The sequence below is a fragment of the Miniopterus natalensis genome, chromosome 8, assembly GCF_054644295.1.
Source record: "Miniopterus natalensis isolate mMinNat1 chromosome 8, mMinNat1.hap1, whole genome shotgun sequence".
NCBI classification, from domain to species: Eukaryota; Metazoa; Chordata; class Mammalia; order Chiroptera; family Miniopteridae; genus Miniopterus; species Miniopterus natalensis.
In genome coordinates this window covers 4,360,502-4,377,229 of record NC_142088.1, presented here as the reverse complement: position 1 = coordinate 4,377,229, position 16,728 = coordinate 4,360,502, and the positions used below count along the sequence as shown (strand labels likewise).

General features: G+C 46.2%; 1 protein-coding gene across 3 annotated transcripts in view; it reads right to left on the bottom strand.

Moving 5' to 3' along the window:
- Positions 1–8,086: 8,086 nt before the first annotated feature.
- PDE6D (phosphodiesterase 6D) overlaps positions 8,087–16,728 on the bottom strand; it is a 36,030-nt gene continuing 27,388 nt past the window's right edge. For 2 of the 3 annotated variants that reach the window (XM_016204670.2, XM_016204672.2), the window contains exons 2-5: positions 12,792–12,880; positions 12,098–12,223; positions 10,788–10,893; positions 8,087–8,698 (exon numbers count right to left, since the gene is read on the bottom strand). In XM_016204670.2, the coding sequence (XP_016060156.1) occupies positions 8,617–8,698; positions 10,788–10,893; positions 12,098–12,223; positions 12,792–12,880 (403 nt within the window). In that variant the 3' untranslated portion in view covers positions 8,087–8,616. Of the gene's footprint in view, positions 8,699–10,787; positions 10,894–12,097; positions 12,224–12,791; positions 12,881–13,238; positions 13,833–16,728 lie in introns of those variants that run through there. The other variant, XM_016204671.2, reaches the window with a different exon arrangement.

The window sequence follows — 16,728 nt, the reverse complement described above, 5'->3', positions numbered from 1 at the left end:
TATGTGCCCTGACTGGGAATCAAACCTGAGACTCCTTGGTGTACAGGATGGCGTGCCAACCAACTGAGCCACACCGGCCAGGGCCGCCCTGGGATTTTGTTTTTTTTTAAATTTTATTTTTAAAATATTACAGATGTCCCTTTTTCTCCCCAATGACCCGTTCCTCCCCATCCCTTCCCCCCTCCCCAGTCCCTCTCCCCACCATTGTCCGTGTCCTTGGGTTGTGTATATGTGCATATAAATTCTTTGGTTACTCTCTCCCCCTCCACCCACCCAACCTCCTCCTTCCCTCTGACATTTGTCAGCCTCCTCTATGCTTCCATGTCATTGAATCTATTCTGTTCATCAGTTTATTAAGTTCTTTAAATTCCATGTATGAGCGAGATCATGTGATGTTTGTCTTTCTCTGCCTGGCTTATTTCGTTTAGCTTAATATTCTCCAGGTCCCTCCATACTGTCCAAAAGGGTACGAGATCCTTCTTCTTTACAGCTGCTTAGTATTCCATGGTGTGAATGTCCCACAGCTTTTTTATCCACTCATCTACTGATGGGCACTTGGGCTGTTTCCAGATCTTAGCTATTGTGAATTACACTGCTATGAACATAGGGGAGCATATATTCTTTCTGATTAGTGTTTCAGGATTCGTAGGATATATTCCTGGAAGTGGGATCACTGGGTCAAACGGCAGCTCCCTTTCTCATTTTTTGAGGAATCTCCATACTGTTTTCGCCCTGGGATTTTTTATTGAGTTGCCGGGAAGGGAGGAAACACTTTTGTCCCTTTGGGGACTTGAACTTAGGTGGCTGAGAGCTGAGGCTGCAGCCCACACAGATAGGGAGCAGAGCTGAGTTGAGGCAGAGGATCCCTAAGTTCTGATGACATTGCCTGAGCCCTTGGCTCCAGCCATGTCTGACACCAGATCAGTCTTTTCAGTTATGCAAGTCAGTAAATTTCCTCCCAACTCTGGTTGGTTCAGGTGGGGTTTTCTGTTGTCTATAACTGAGTCACATGAGTCAACAGGAGAACACAGGGCTTCAGGTTCCAAGGCCAACCAGGCCTCTGTGAACAGTCAGCTTGAAAGGGATGAGCGCAGAAGTGTGGGGGTCCCTTCTGTGGTCTCCAGGCTGGGAGGAAACGGGAATCGGCTCCCGGAGAGGCTGTGATGCTGGTGGTCCAGCTCTCGGCAGGAGCAGAGGGCTGCTTGAATCACTCCCGGCTGGGCTGGGGGAAATGGCCCAGGGTCTCTGAGCTGCCCACTGTGCACCCCCTGCCTGGAGCCCCCTTTCCCTCTTCCCCAGCTCACAGTGGTGGCTGGGCCTCTGGCCTCCCAGGGACACACTGAACTTCCAGTGCTCCCACCCATGCCTCCTAGTCAAACAGTCTCATTGAACTGGCTCAGTTGCTCTGCGAAGTCCTGGGCAGGGGGTGAGACCCCATCACGTGCAGCCTGGCACCTCCTAACTCTGCCTGAAGGTATGCCTAAGAGGGGGGCGCCGTCCCGTTTGGTGAAGAGCTAGAGTGAAAGTGCTAAATGGGCTTTCTGTCTGCAGCACCCACTGGGTCTTGAACATACCAAGCAGCCTTCAAGAGGAAGGTTTAACATGCAGCTTGTCCCAACTTTATTTTACCTGGATTTTTTTTTTTTTTTTTTTTAAACAAAAAGCCTTACAATATATTGAAGGATATTAGTGCCCAGAAAAAGCTGATCTGGCACGATGACCCTCACCAGGGCTCCGGGAATATTTGCTGAACTGAACAGATGATGGGAAAGGGTTCCTTTGGGAACCAGTTCCACAGTCTGGCTCTTAGAACCCTGCGTGGGCCTCATGCAGGCTCCCTTGGCTGAGGGTGGTCGGAGGCCCTGTACTCATGGTGGTGCCCCTTGTTAGCACACCCCAGGAGGTAACTGGTATCAGTAGGTGAGGGGACAGAAAAGGGTGGAAACTGGTACAAATCTTTCTGGACTAGCCCTATAAATCAAGATCCAGAATATATGCACACATATTTTTGACCTAGAAATTCACCTGCAGCTCATTCTAGGGAAATTTCTACCCTTCCCACATAATTATTCTCAGGGCCCTTCTCCTTCTCGCCAATCTCCACAAAATGTCCCAAGTCGGACTCCTGTGCTTTCCACTGGAGCCCGGGGCTGTGGCCTGCTGGACAGTGATCCTGGGTGGTCACCTAGTCTTGGAAGTCCTGAGGAAGGATTGGTTCCAGTCTCCTGGGGGAGGTAACAGTGGGTTCTACAATTCTGATCTTTTGTCAACATTGTCCCTAGAGAGCTCTGAGGCTCCTCTACTAGTCAACCTCTCAATAAGCATCTCTCCCCAGGTGCCACTCATTCCTTTCCTTGGAGATAATATGGTCTCAATCCATTTTAAAAAGAACATTTTCTGACCTTGGCATCAAATGGGTCCATTATTAGGTGGGTGGGCTTTTAAAAATTAATTTTCTGCTCTGCTTAGGGGTCTGCCAACATCACAAACATGGACATTTTTTAGGCGTGGCATTCCCAGTGGCTGCATGCCTCCCCAGGGAAGCCAAGGAGGTGCCTGTGGGCAGAGGCACCGTTTTGCTCTGTGAGGTTGTTCGCTTCCTCCGATACCCACAGCTGAGGCCCCTGAATTCTGTGCCATAAAGATATCATTTGGGCCTGGGAGGGTTTGAGGATCACTATGCTCATAAAACCATTTCAATATCATAAAATGTCTACTTTTAAGTGACTTTAAGCCCTCCAAGAAAAACTGGTTGTGACCTTAGTCTAATTGTACCCAGTGGACTGTAGCTGGTTGCTGAATATAAGACAATTAGAAGTCGGCAGACATCCGCCAGAAGAGATGAGTGGATTCCAGTCCTTACCCAGGGCTGGGCCTTGAGCAGACGGTATGTGGAGCCAACAATGCACAATGGAAGAAATAGGGGACCATTGCCAACCTCTGTAGCAACATGAAACAGTAAAAGAAAATTCCCAGTTCTCTACCTAGTTAGACTGACTAGGCATACAGTGTCTCGATATAGGGGTGCCCTGTGCCCCATAAAATATTCAGATAGCACATTGTTTAGCTCAAATGTACATATGTTAGCCTAAAGCGAAAGAAATCATTGTAACACAAACTTAAAATTCAAGTGACAATAAGTTTGCTTACCCTCTTATAACTGAGAAGAGCTAGTTGGGGGACGACTTGAATAAACCAAGTTACTTAAAACGCCATTCTAAGGAACCTGAAGAAACGTCTTCTTTCTCTCCAAATATATTTCCTTTAATAAGTACAAGAATTCAAAGGCGTTCTGTGGAACCAAGAGCTGCCGAGTTTGGAAATGGTCAATACCGGTTTGTAGCGGCCTGAATGCTGACGCGCGTTTCTAGCCCCTGAAAGGCGCGTTGTAAAGCCACAGGCTTACCGGAGGCCCCCAAACGGCTCTGTTCATCAGATCCTCAGGGTCTCAGTAATTCTTCAGTTACTTATTTAGGACAAAAATAAATAACTAATAATTCCCTTTATTAAACAGGTCCAAATAACTTATTATGTATTTATGTCCTAACAGTAGCTGCCATATTATTTTTTGGGGGGAAAAAGCCATATAAATTGAGAGAAAAATATATTTTTATTTCATTTACAATCACAACGACCTCCTCACGGGGGGTGTGCCTGGCGGGCACCGCACGGCTCTGTAACCTTGCGGCCAGGGTGGACGCCGCCGTCCTCCTTTCCTACGCACGTTGATTTTTGAAGGCAGTTGCTTCTTACCACCAAAACCTTCAAAAACCTTGTTTCCCAAAGGTACCTCAGCAAGAATGCAGTGTGTTCCACGGTTGAAGCAGAACTATCTCCAGCTAGGAGTTTGTATGACAGATGTCCTGTGTCACTGTATTTCCTTTGGAAATTAAAGGTCCTGCAGTGCCCTGTGCGTTTGCTGCAGGCCTGGGTGCCTTGATGCGGCTCGGGAGCCGAATGTGTTCACCAGGTCTCTGCTCCTCGCTCCACTCCACTCCGCCCCTCAGTTTAGTCAAAGCTACAGTCTAAGCTGCTAAGTGTCAGACCAAATAGAAGCACCGAAAAGAACTGAGAAGCCAGATGATGTCTGCGCTTTGAGGACCTTTTTAACAGGGTATTTTGAAAGCCACAAACAATGAACTGGTCACTAAGCCAGAAGTTCTAAAAATAAACTTGATAATGCAGGGGGTTTGGCCGCCAGGGGCACATCCCGGGCTCTCTGGTTGTGAAGGACAATCAGAAGGGGAGGCAATGCCATCAGCTAGACCAGCCCCAGATGGCTGGAGAAACTGCGGAGGGGCCATGGGGAAGGAGGACAGTGGGGGAGATGTTTATGAGGCCAAGCGAACAGGCCTCGACCTACTGCATTGAGGGGCAGCCGTCTTCCCCCTAACTTTCTGAAGTTCTTGTCTTTCCCTCACACCGGGCAGAGGTTTCTGTCCACTCCTCCCACCCAAGGCTGGTGGGGGAGCAAGGGCATCACCTCTTTGTCCTGACTCCTCCTTTCTCCCCTCTGTCCTGCACCGGGCTGGGAGGGCAGGGCCTTTCCTATCATATCCCAAATTCTTTGTGGAAAACTAGACAATCGAGTGCACAGGTTGCAGGTTCAATACACCAAGGTTGCAGGTTCGATTCCCAGCCCTGGTTGGGGCACATGTAGGAGGCAACCCATGGGTGTGTCTCCCTCATATCGATGCTTCTCTCCCTCTCTCCCTCCCTCCCTTCCACTCTAAAAAAAAAAAAAAAAAAAAAAAAAAAAATCAATGGAAAAAACATCCTCAGGCAAGGATTAACAACACCAAACAACAATAAAAAATAAAGAATGCACATGTAGTATGCTCTCAATATACAATAGCTAAAAAAATATATCCAAAATACACCAACGAACAACGAACATTTTCTGGACAAGGCAGCTGTAAGAAAATGAAGAGCCTTAAAGGAGCAAGGAGCAGGACGCCCAGGAAAGGGGCTCCTAGAATCCAAGACAATTTCCAGGAGATTAAAAAAACAAAAAAACAAACCACACACACAACAGTGTCCTGGAGCAGATAAAGGAAGAAGTACTGGAAGGGGCAGCGAATCAGTGGAGTTCCTCGCTGCATCGAAGGAGAGACCACTGGCCGGAGCCAGACAGTGGCGGGTTGAGGCATAACAGAGGTAGTGAGTGAAGAGAGTGAGTGAGGACAGTTCTAAGAAGTTTGGATCTGTAGGGAAAGGGAAAGATGGAGCAGGAGCCGAAGGTGATGCAGGACTGACGAAAAGCCTTATTTTAAAAAACTTTCTTTATTTGGGGGATGCCTGGAATATGTTTTGTAGGCTGAGAGCTGAAGGATCAGAGAAGAGAGAGGGCTTTCCTGCTGCTTTTGGATTGTGTATAATCTCTCCTTCTTTTAAACTCCTTTATGGCCCGGCCGGAGTGGCTCAGTGGTTGAGCTTTGACCTAGGATCCAGGAGATCCTGGTTCGATTCCCAGCCAGGGCACATGCCCTGGTTGCGGGCTCGATACCCAGTGGGAGGCCTGTAGGAGGCAGCCTATCAGTGACTCTCTCATTGTTGATGTTTCTCTCTCCCTCTCCCTCTCCCTTCCTCGCTCTGAAATCAATAAAGATATGTTTAAAAAACAAAACAGAAACAAACTCCTTTACGGCAGGCATTTATAACTGTCATGCCCCTCCAGTAGAGATGAAGCTCAGTAGCGGCAGGCCTGCGCCTCGCATGACATCCTATCGATACACACACTAGGCCTGCAAGTGGCCTGAATGTGGCCACATCCTCTTTGGTGGACTTTGCTTCCTCTAACCCTGTCACACCCAACTGGCCAGCCACCGTCCTTCACCACGTGCCATCACCGGAGTCCACACTCAAAACACTGGCAGGTGACACAGAGGGGAGATGGATGAGGGGGCTTACTGTACAGCACACAGTACCTTAACCCAAATTCTCTAAACTGAAGCCTATGCTCGAGAGTCTCCAAGTTCTCCCAAGTCTTTTTCACGGCCACGCTGCCTGGGGTTCTTCTCTCCGCTCCTCCCCCAGACTCTGAAGGCCCTGCTGATTGTGCTGAGCAACGGAACTCTTCCCCTCAGCCCGCACAGGCCAGACTGGGACCGGCCCTGTTCCTTAAGCATGCTGCTTGGAGACCTCAGTTTACCTTATAGCCATCTGTGTATACATGTACATCTCTTAACATCCACTAAATGCCTCTACCAGTATTTCTCAAACGATGGCCCACAGGCCACCTGCATCAGTCACCTGGCTGCTTTAACAAGCAGATTTCTGGGCCCCGCACCTGCTGAATCAGAACCTCTGGGGGTGAGGCAGGTACCTATAGATACCTGAGAACCAGTGGCTGTACACTGTGTGGGGCTGGTCTGTATGCGTCTCCTTCCAATGACTCTGTGGCCCTTAATGTATCCACAAAAACCCTGGATTTCTAGGCATTTGGATGTGCATCCACCCTACATGAACTGACCTTGAACTACCAAGGGTCCTAGTCCCCGTGGCTCCCATCCTCTCCTTCTGCTTGTCTTCACCCTTGACCAGCACCACTTCTCTTCTCCCACCATTCACATTCAGTCACCTTGTGGGCAGCTCAAATCCCACCTGCACAGCTCGGAGCCCCTCAATCAGCCTTGTACCTTGCTTGTTTCTTGTTAAAATGATAAATATTTCCTGAGCATATGTATCGTTACCTGAAGAGCAGGTAAGCTTCTATGAACGGCTGGGCTGTAACTCTTTTTGCTTTTCTCAGAGCAGCCAGCAGAGAAGGGCGTCCCTGACAGTGCTGGCTGGCTGAGTGACTGGAGGGGCCATGAAGGAGGCTCCGTGCGGCTGGAGCAGCACTCTCCGGGAAGCCCGTCTCCTTGGGAATGCATCCGGCCCCCGTCAGCCCTCCCGGCTGGAATTCTGGGGTGTAGACATGATTCAGGAATAGGAAAGGAGACGGGCTCACTCTGAAAATAGACGGCATGTTCAGAAAGCAAAGGAAACCTTCACTCATTTTTACCTTTTTGTTTTTTTTATCCAATCTTGGGTAATTAAAAATTAGCTTTTAAAGACAACAGATCTACTGTGAGGAACAGAACTGCTGCTGAAAGACGGCGATAATATACTAAAAATGTACCGCTCTTCCCTCTCCACAGATGCCAACAGCCCCTTCAGCAGCAGACAGAGAGGGCAGGGCCTGGGAACAGAGACTATGCCAAAGAGGGCCCGTCTCTCAGTGTTCTCCCTTCTCCTCTGGCCTTGGGCTTTACTACCGTGGGAACTGGAACACTTTTAATTGCTGGTATTTTATATTGATTGATTTTTTTCTTCTTTTAGAGAGAAGAAGGGAGAGAGGGAGTGAGAAACACTGATTTGTTGTTCCACTTATCTATACATTCATTGGTTGATTCTTGTATGTGCCCAGACTGAGGATCGAACCTGCAACCTTGGTGTATCGGGATGATGCTCTAACCAATTGAGCTACCTGGCCAGGGCCTAACTGTTGGTATTTTATAAAGGATAGTGGAGGCTACTGGTAGCTCAGAGGTAAGTTCCTAAAAAGAACCCCTTAATTGTTCTCTCTCGCATCAGACTGGAAAGCAGGTGCCCCCACACGGGCTTTTGCTGGCCGTGGTGTTTAAGCCTCCTGGCATCCTGTCCCACCCCAGGTGCTTTCCCAGTGTCCTCCAGTCCCTTCGGGGGATCCTCTCTTCATTCTGTAACTTACTCTCTCACTTGGGACTACGCGTCTCTACCAACTTAGAACGTCTACCCTTTCTGGAAACCTCTTAAACAAGCGAACATTGTGAAGGAATAGAAAAAGTTAAAGACAACAACAAACCAGCAAAGCCAGGGTGCATGCATGTTGTGACAGAGGACCAGTAAACATCATGTCTGAAAGACAGTGTTAAGGCAGTCGGTCTTGTTCAGGTATGTTTTATATTCTTGGAAAGCAGGAACCGAAGCACTCAGGAACCGCAAGATCTATCAGCTGGTCTCTGGACTGAAATAGAGCCATGACCCTAGGTCTGCTACATGTCTTTTTTCTCACTGGGGAGCCAGGTTCATGTTCCAGAAAAAGGATAGGTGAGAGCAGTGCCATGCTAAAGACTGTAGGAATATTTTAATTCATATGTTTCAATTCATTACATAATAATATCACAGTCTATTTTACAAGTTAAATGTATGAGAATGTATGAAATAGAAACGGTAGGAAAAGACTAAATATGGGTCAAGAACATGAATTTTTCCAAAGCCAGGGGCCAAAGGAAGGTATGTCCCCTGCAGGACCCAAGGAGGAGGCAGGGAGGGTGACAGGAAGAGCATCGGCTCCTGCTCTGGCTCCTGGTGTGTGCCTGCCCCATGTTTACCTGGGAAAGAGTCGAGGCGCACCCTCAGCCCTGGCCTGAGGTGGGGAATTGGTCTGGTCAGTGGAAGATGGCAGCTTGAGGGAAAACGCCATCTGGTTACCTACACAGAGCTGGTCCCCTGGTGGCCGCAGGTGGCTTTTGCCGTCCAGGGAATTAGGGGTGGAAGTGTCAAAAATCAAACGTGTGGAGGGAAAAAGTAAACAGTTTCCTCTTTTCCCCCCAAAACCCCAAATTCCTGAAAAGCAAACACGTTCTTCTCTCAGACGTAGAAAAGCCTCACTCTGGATGTGCTTACGAGAAGGTCGTCGTCAAAGAACTTTGTCTCTATGATGACATTCCCACTGTGAGTAAGAAGAGACGGCGAGAGTGATGGGTTAGGCGACAGGCTGCATTTCCACAAAGTGGTTTCAATCTGAGTCTGCTGGGCCCACGGACGGACGCCACCTAGAATCTGGGCTTGGGGACATGGAAATCTGTGTCTCTATGGGGTTAAAAGTCTAACATGACATTTAACTTTTGTGACTAGGTTTGCCATCCTCAAGTTCAGAAATCAGAAGAGAGGGCACGTCTTAAGCCTTGGTACACTGAAGGTCCTTAGCAGAGTGCTCCGCACACAGGGGTGCTTATAAATAGGACTGACTTTCTGATACAAAGGGAAACCTGCAGACCGCAGGGGTGGGTGGTGCCTTTCCCTACACTGCTGCTGTGGGCTGCTGTCCTCCATCTTTGAGTAATAGCACTCTGCTCTTCTTTTAGGGGACCACTAATCTCCAGTCCGTGGGTCCATCAAATGGCCTCTCCCTCACCTGGCAAAGGGGTGGACACAGGATGTAATCTGGGCCAATTAGACTCTCCCCTGAGCAGGATCATTCCCTATGACTGCTTCTTGAGGAAACAATCCACAGATTCCTGCCACCTGCATCTTTTGAGCTGCCCAGAGCTCAGCCCTTTCAACTCTGTCATGTTAGCCAGGGTCAGTTTCTATGGCTTGCAACCAAAGAACCCCAAACAACATGTCTGTGTTGGGTGGGCAGAGTAGAATTTCATTTTCCTTGGTGGATATCTCAGTGTTTCGAAACCAAACCACTTTTGAACTGAATTAAGGGCAAGAGAGGTACCATTTTTGGGTAATATATGACTTCAATAACCTAAAAAGTAATATATGACTTCAATAACCTAAATATATTATCGTAGACTTACTGGGTTTAGTACCTGAAAGAAATCAGGCCTGGCCAAATGAAAGTTAATAAAATATAAAAAATGCTCTTCTACATACTATGCTGTACTTTCCCAAGGTAATTAATAGCCAGTAGATACATTTTTGCTGGTAATTAATTATAAAATAGGTAAATAAGTAATTCAAGATCTGACTGGTTTATAGAATATAAAAACAGCTGCTGCTGTAATAAAAAAAACTACTAAAGATGCCTAGACTGTGTGGCTCAGTGGTTGAGCGTCGGCCCGTGAACCAAGAGGTGACCAGGGTTCGATTCCTGGGTTGTGGGCTTGACCCCCAGTAGGGGACATGCAGGAGGCAGCTGATCGATGTTTCGCTCTTACATTGATGTTTCTCTCTCTCCCTCTCCCTCCCTTTCTCTCTAAAATCAATAAAACATATTTAAAAATAAGTAAAAAACTACATTAGCAAAAAGTTTTTTAAAAAAACTAAAGACTTATAAGTAACCTCAATTTACAAATTCAACATGGCTTTCATAAAGGACCTGCTCAGAGAGATGACCCAACGTTACACAATTATCTGTGTGAATAACTTGTTACTAGGCACTATTACTAAAACCTCTGAAAGACCAATACCTTTTCCTGAGGGAAAATGGTGGGTGGGCAGTTACTGACAGTGTTTTTAGACAAAGGACAAACTAATGATTCTTTGAGCAGGAAGCAGAGCTATTAAAATGGCAAGCTAGTCTCTGAAAAACCATAACCAAACGTTATCCTCTAAAACAGAATTAGGACTTTGCCAGATTCTGTTAAAGGCCACTCAAACAAAGTACAGGAAAGGGAGGAAATTAGCATGGATTTAATATAATATATATTACATGCCAGTGTCCTTCCATGTCATCTCACTTTATTCTCACTACACACCTGTGAGAGAGGATCATAAATTCTATGTTTGGAGAGTAGAATGGGGCCCAGAGAGGTCAAGTAGATTGTCCGAGGTTGCACAGCTAGTCAGGGTTAGTCAGCAATTTAGTCTAAAGGTCTAATCTAAAGTTTTCTACCCTTTCCATTCTATCACACTGTCTTTTTCAGATGACAAAAGTCAGTAACCTGTAAACTCAGATACCCCCCGATACTCTTTTACCCTCATTTTCAACGCAGGTTGCCGGCCCGCTGGATGGGACCACGAGTCCCGCCTGCCTGGGATGCCTGCTTCTAGACACACTCCACAGCTCCTGCGGCCTGCTCACTCACGTTAGCACGCTGGCGGTCATCATCTGGGACTCGGGTGCTGCCTCTATCAGCGACTGCCAGGTGTTTGTGGAGTTAGGGATCACAAAGCCAAACTCAAAGGACCACTCTGAGGGAAGAAGGAGAAGTGCGTCAGCGGGCATCCCAGATAGAGCCTCACGGCTCCTTGTCCCCTCCTTTAGAGCGAGCCTCTTTTTACCTCGAGAAACCATCAGAAACCTTCCAGGGCAGGGGCATAAAAAAGGACCCCTTTAGGCTGTCCTCTGAACCACACCAGAGGCCTGGTCCCTATGCTCTGGGGTCTAAAGGACTAGGACCATTGGGCAAGTGCAGCATAGGCAAAGTTTTCTTAGAAGTAGGCCGGATGTACATCGTAAACAGAAATACAGAATAGGCCTTTCTGCCCAGCCGGTGTTGCTCAGTGGCTGAGTGCTGACCATGGACCAGGAACTAGCTGGTTTGATTTCCCATTTCCCGGTCAGGGCACATGCCCGGGTTTCGGCTCGACACCCAGCAGGGGCGTGCAGGAGGCAGCTTATCGATGTCGATGCTTCTCTCTCATCGTTGTTTCTATCTTCCTCTCCTTTTCCCTTTCTCTCTCTCTAAAATCAATTTAAAAAAAATAGGCCTTTTTCTTTTTTTAACCCTCACCCAAGGATGTTTTTTCCGTTGCTTTTCAGAGAGTGGAAGGGGGAGAGAGAGAGAGAGAGAGAGACACATTGATTCGAGAGAGACACATTGATTGGTCGCCTCCTGCACGCACCCCGACCCAGGCCGGGGACCAAGTCTGCAGCTGAAGTGTGTGCTCTTAATTAGAATCAAACCTGAGACCCTTCAGTCTGAGGGCTGACCCTCTAACCACTGTGCCAAACCAGCTAGGGCAGAACAGGCCTTTTCACTTGGAATTTTATTTCCAGGACGCATATGTGCACTCCTACACCTCATGGTGAAAACTCAACGTGGAGTGGCCTGGCCAGTCAAATCTGTACAAGACTGTACGGAGAACACTGTACAAGGCCCTAGTCAGCAGCTTCCTTGTGACCATGTCGCAATGCCACGTCGGGGACAAAGCAGGCACCAACGCCTGGCCCACAGCGTCAGAAACCCTTTTGTTGGGCTCAAAGCCCCTTGTAGCACAGGCTTTGTTTCTGTTTGTTTTCACCGGGGGTCCCCAGTCTTGTAGGGTTATAGGAGTCCTGTCACAAACTGAGTTGCAAAATGAATGTTATCAAAGCAGTGCTTTATAGTCTGCTGGGTCTGGCCTTTTGTCCCTGTCACCCTAGGCCTGGATTCCAGACGGAGCCGCGGAGTACCTTCTAGGCATTGCCCTTTGAAGTAAACTTTTTGTTCCAGGCGGAATTTTTCCATTTGCTCTGCTGAAGAGAAGTTCAATTCTCGAGACACTGCCTTGCACTTGAGGATTTTCTTGGGAACACGGGCTGGTGAAAAAAGAGAAAATAAATATTGAAGGCATTCAAAATTAAAACCACATCACTATGATGCTTCAAGTTTCTAGAAACTGATTTAGAGAAGCCATTATTTATGTTAAATTTCAGAGAATGCCTTGGTAACAGAATGACACTTTTTAATTAAAGAGGTCCTCGGTCAAGTGTATTTGATTGGAAGGTCATCAAGGCACATTAGATTTAGTGCATGTAAGGGCCATACCTCATTACTCTCACCAGGAGAGGGGACAAATGGGCAGCTTCTCGCGACTCTGTTCTACTGGTTTTAACCCCTTAGTTTTTCTTTTATTTCAGGGAGATAAAAATGCAAATTTTATTTTTGGGGAAAAAAAGTTGAGATCTTAGTTTATATTTTGGGGCATATTCTAATGCTAAAATTTCAACACAAAGTGGGTTTTGGGAAGTGAGAGACAGAAACTTAAGAAAGACTAGAAATCTCAATAACACGTGGATTAACATGCTGTGCCTCTAGGGTTCACCCTCCTGTTGGGTCTGCTCGCAAGTCATCTCAGGCAGGTGCAGACAAAGGGTTGGAAAGTACCTTCATGCTCCACTCCAGGGACTGACAGGTCTTCTGTTCCTTGCCAGAGTATCTTCCCTGTCTCGGCATCCCGGAGGTTCATCCAATTTCTGATCAGATATATTGAGGAAAAATAAGGCCCTGAAAGTGACTCCTCCTTTGCGCTTGGCCTAACTGCTAAGCGCCATGCAGGCAAATAAGACTGTGTAGGGGAGCCTACAAGACATATAAGTAAGAAGCATAAAACCCAGAGGAGACATTTTCATCTATAACATAAGAACCCAAAGACTGTACATATCTAGAAAGAGGTAAAAAATGTACAGTGCAAATTTAAAATTTTCCAACAGAATCTGACCATCCGACCAGCCAAGATAAAAGACCTAAAGTAACAGATATGAGACGTATTCCAGGAAACGACTCAGGCGGATCAACATACAGTGAAGATCACAGTCCATAAGTTCTACTCACAAGTCCAGAGCTCTCAAGTAGCTTTTCAGTGGCCTGCTCCTTAATATGAGAAGAGAGCCAACGATCACCAGAAACTCAAGAGAGCATTTGCTGTGAAAAGCGGACCAAAACAAAGAGAAAAACGCAACTTAGAGGAAAAAAGAGGCTACAAAGGAAGATAGAAATTTTTAAAAAGGAGCATTAAAAACAAACAAAAACAACCAGAGACAACATAACCCTTACAGGCACTAAAAATTATATACAATTGAATTTTGTGTATTTTTAGGTGATTTTCTCTGACTCAAGATGACAACTTTTGAGGTTGGTCAATTGATAATCTTTCCATCAGAAAATACCTTCTAACATAATTAATTATATTTTCTAGCCTCTGTATTGTTCACTGTACAATAAACAAGTCAATAATACCAATTTAAAAAAAAAGAACACTCAGAGAAAAAAGAAGTCTAGAAAAACATACATTTTGACAGCAAGGGTTGGAAAACAAAGTTGAAAAACTCTTTCAGAATGAGAAAGACAGCCCTGGCAGGTGTGGCTCAGTTGGCTGGGCATCATCCCATGCACTGAAAGGTGGCCAGTTGAATTCCTGGTCAGGGCACATGCCCCAGTTGCGGGCTTGATCCCAGGTAAGGGGCATGCAGGAGGCAGCCCATTGATGTTTTCTCTCATCGATGTTTCTCTCTCTCTCCCTTTCTGTTCCTCTCTCTCTAAAAATCAATAAAAAACAAAAAAACAAACCAATGATAATATGCTCTTTCAAAATGACAGAGGACATTAAGGAAGAGGGAAACATTGGATCCAGGAAAGCATGGGACAGGTGAGGGTGTCCTCGGAGTGACGGTGAAGGAGATCCCAGAAATATTGCAGCTCTTTAAGCAGGACTGGAGGGTGCCTGGGGTGCAGACATGAGCAGGTCAGAATGCTCAGGGAGAGATTTTCTTTTAAGAAGATGAAACTCATAGAATGTGTTTATATGGAAAGTAGAATTATGTAATTAGGGGAGGTGTGGGGGTTCAATTAGTGAGAAGTACAGAAAATTTAAGCAAATGAATAAAAACCAAGACAGTTATTAACATCAGGGGAGAAAAAATCAAAGGTGGTCCTGGAAGTAAGCAGTAGTCACAGTAGACCATGTGACTTCATTGCAAATGGTGTTGACAGTCATAATAACAGATCCAATGCAGTTATCCTGGGAGGCTGGGCAAAGAGGAGTACAAATGTACGGTCAGCTGTAGAGTGTTGAGAAACCATGAAGCTCATTTTCCAGAGTGAGAAGTCAATAAATAATGCCTACAAAAAAGCATTATGACATAGCCACAGTGTACTGTTTAGAAATATCAAGATAAATGTCAAATAAATCAGCTAGAAAGAATTGAAAACAGTTTTCTTTGGGGAGTAAAAGACAGGAGAAGGAGGACATGGAAAGCCGTTCTTCATCAGAAACTGGGTAGAACCAAGACTCTCAACAATGCACACGTGCAACTTTGATAAAAGTTTCGATTAAGCCTGGCCGGGCGTGGCTCAGCGGTTGAGCATTGGCCTAGGATCCAGGAGATCGCGGTTCAGTTCCAGGTCAGGGCACATGCCCGGGTTGCGGGCTCGATCCCCAGTTGGGGGTGTGCAGAAGGCAGCCCATCAATGATGACTCTCTCATCATTGATGTTTCTCTCTCTCTCTCTCTCCCTCTCCCTTTCTCTCTCTGAAATCAATAAAAATATATATTTTTTAAAAAGTTACGATTAAATGTAAACCCATGTTTTTGTGTGTGTGTGCTTATTTTTAAAAACAATGAGCAAATCATTAAGGAAAAGGGAATTAATATTATCCATGCATGGAGGCTAAGTATGAGAAAGACAGTTAATATCTGTAAAGAGCTTCAGAGAAATACAGTTGATATAGCTTATGTCTTTTTTTTTTTTTTTTCCTATCTAGCAACCAAACTCTCTTCCCAACAGCACAATGCAGCCTCCCTTCCCCAATGGGAGGCAGTGACTGCTTTGCACTATAGCAACTAGAAGATCCAGAACCTTCTTTCCTGGTTCTGGTACAGCTGGAGGTGAGCACACAACCTGGGCTTGGACACCTGAGTACCTGGTTCTGGGGCTCTGAAACTGTAGTCACACGGGACTTGAGGGGGGCAGCAGGTAGTGCTAACCTGACCTTTCCTGCAGTGTGGTCATTGCTTGGGCCTTGGTCCTCCACTGCCAGCCAGTTTTCAAAGCCCCAGAGAGCCTTCAAGCCTTTCCCATTGTTCAGGTAGCTTGCAGTGGCAAATCCTGAACAGTTTTTTAAGAATCATTATGTATGTAACGGTACTACATTTAACCCTCCGGAGAGATTCTTTCTACATTTTGCTGCTATATAAGAAAAGTCACAAAAGATAACGTAAGGTTATCCAGTAGAGTGCCTTGAGTGTGATGGGTACACCGGCGTCCTGTGTGCAACCTGCTTGTGCACTATTCTCCACACAAACTTCCCACTGCCTTGAAGCTGTGTTGGCTGCGCTACTCTCTGCCTGGCATGTGCGATCCTAACAAACTCTCCTTCTGTGCTCATTATATCACCAGGTACTGCTGCTCTACACCTAGGTGATTTTGTCTCCTCTGTCTCATATTTTTAAATTCCACTTTTCTTAAAAAATATATCTTTATTGATTTCAGAGAGAGGAAGGGAGAGGGAGAGAGAGATAGAAACATCAATGATGAGAGAGTCATTGATCAACTGCCTCCTGCACGCCCCCTCCTGGGGACCAAGCCCACAACCAGGGCATGTGCCCTGACCGGGAATCAAGCCGCCATCTCCTAGATCACAGGTTGATGCTCAACTGCTGAGCAACGCCGGCCAGGCTAAACACTGTTTTTTTTTTAAACAACTAAATTCAAAAGCAAGTCAAAAGTATACATATTTACTTAGGTCATGCCGTACAAATCTAATTACTACAAATATGCTTACCCATTTTGGGGTCTCCATGTTAAAAGAAAGCTTCCCTAACTAGAGAAATGAGACAATAGATACTGCTGCTCCAGCCAGTCCACTATGAGCTTAGATCTAAACAGAAGGCCATAGACAGTTAATCCCAAGGTTTTCAGGAGACACAATACCGGTTTGACCTCCTCTGTACATGCCCTTCATTCTTTCTCTACAGACAGTCTCTAATTTACCAATACAGCCACAATGGACACAAGACTTTCTTAAACAACAAAACTAAAATTACTCCTAAAGTCCCAGGCTCACTCAAGTGGGGCATTCTAGCAAAACCACTGCAACCAAAGCCTTGGAGAAGAGGCTCCCCTCACAAAGCAACAACTGGATCAGACCTAGCAGCTTCTGGAAAAGCATTACCACCACTGGCCCAGGTCAGCAAGGAAAAGCCTCAATAAATAATTCAAAATTAAAGAAATAAGCCCTAGCCTGTTTAGCTCAGTGGTTAGAGTATCAGCCGTTGGAATGAAGGGTCCCAGGTTTGATTCCGGCCAAGGGCACGTACCTTGGT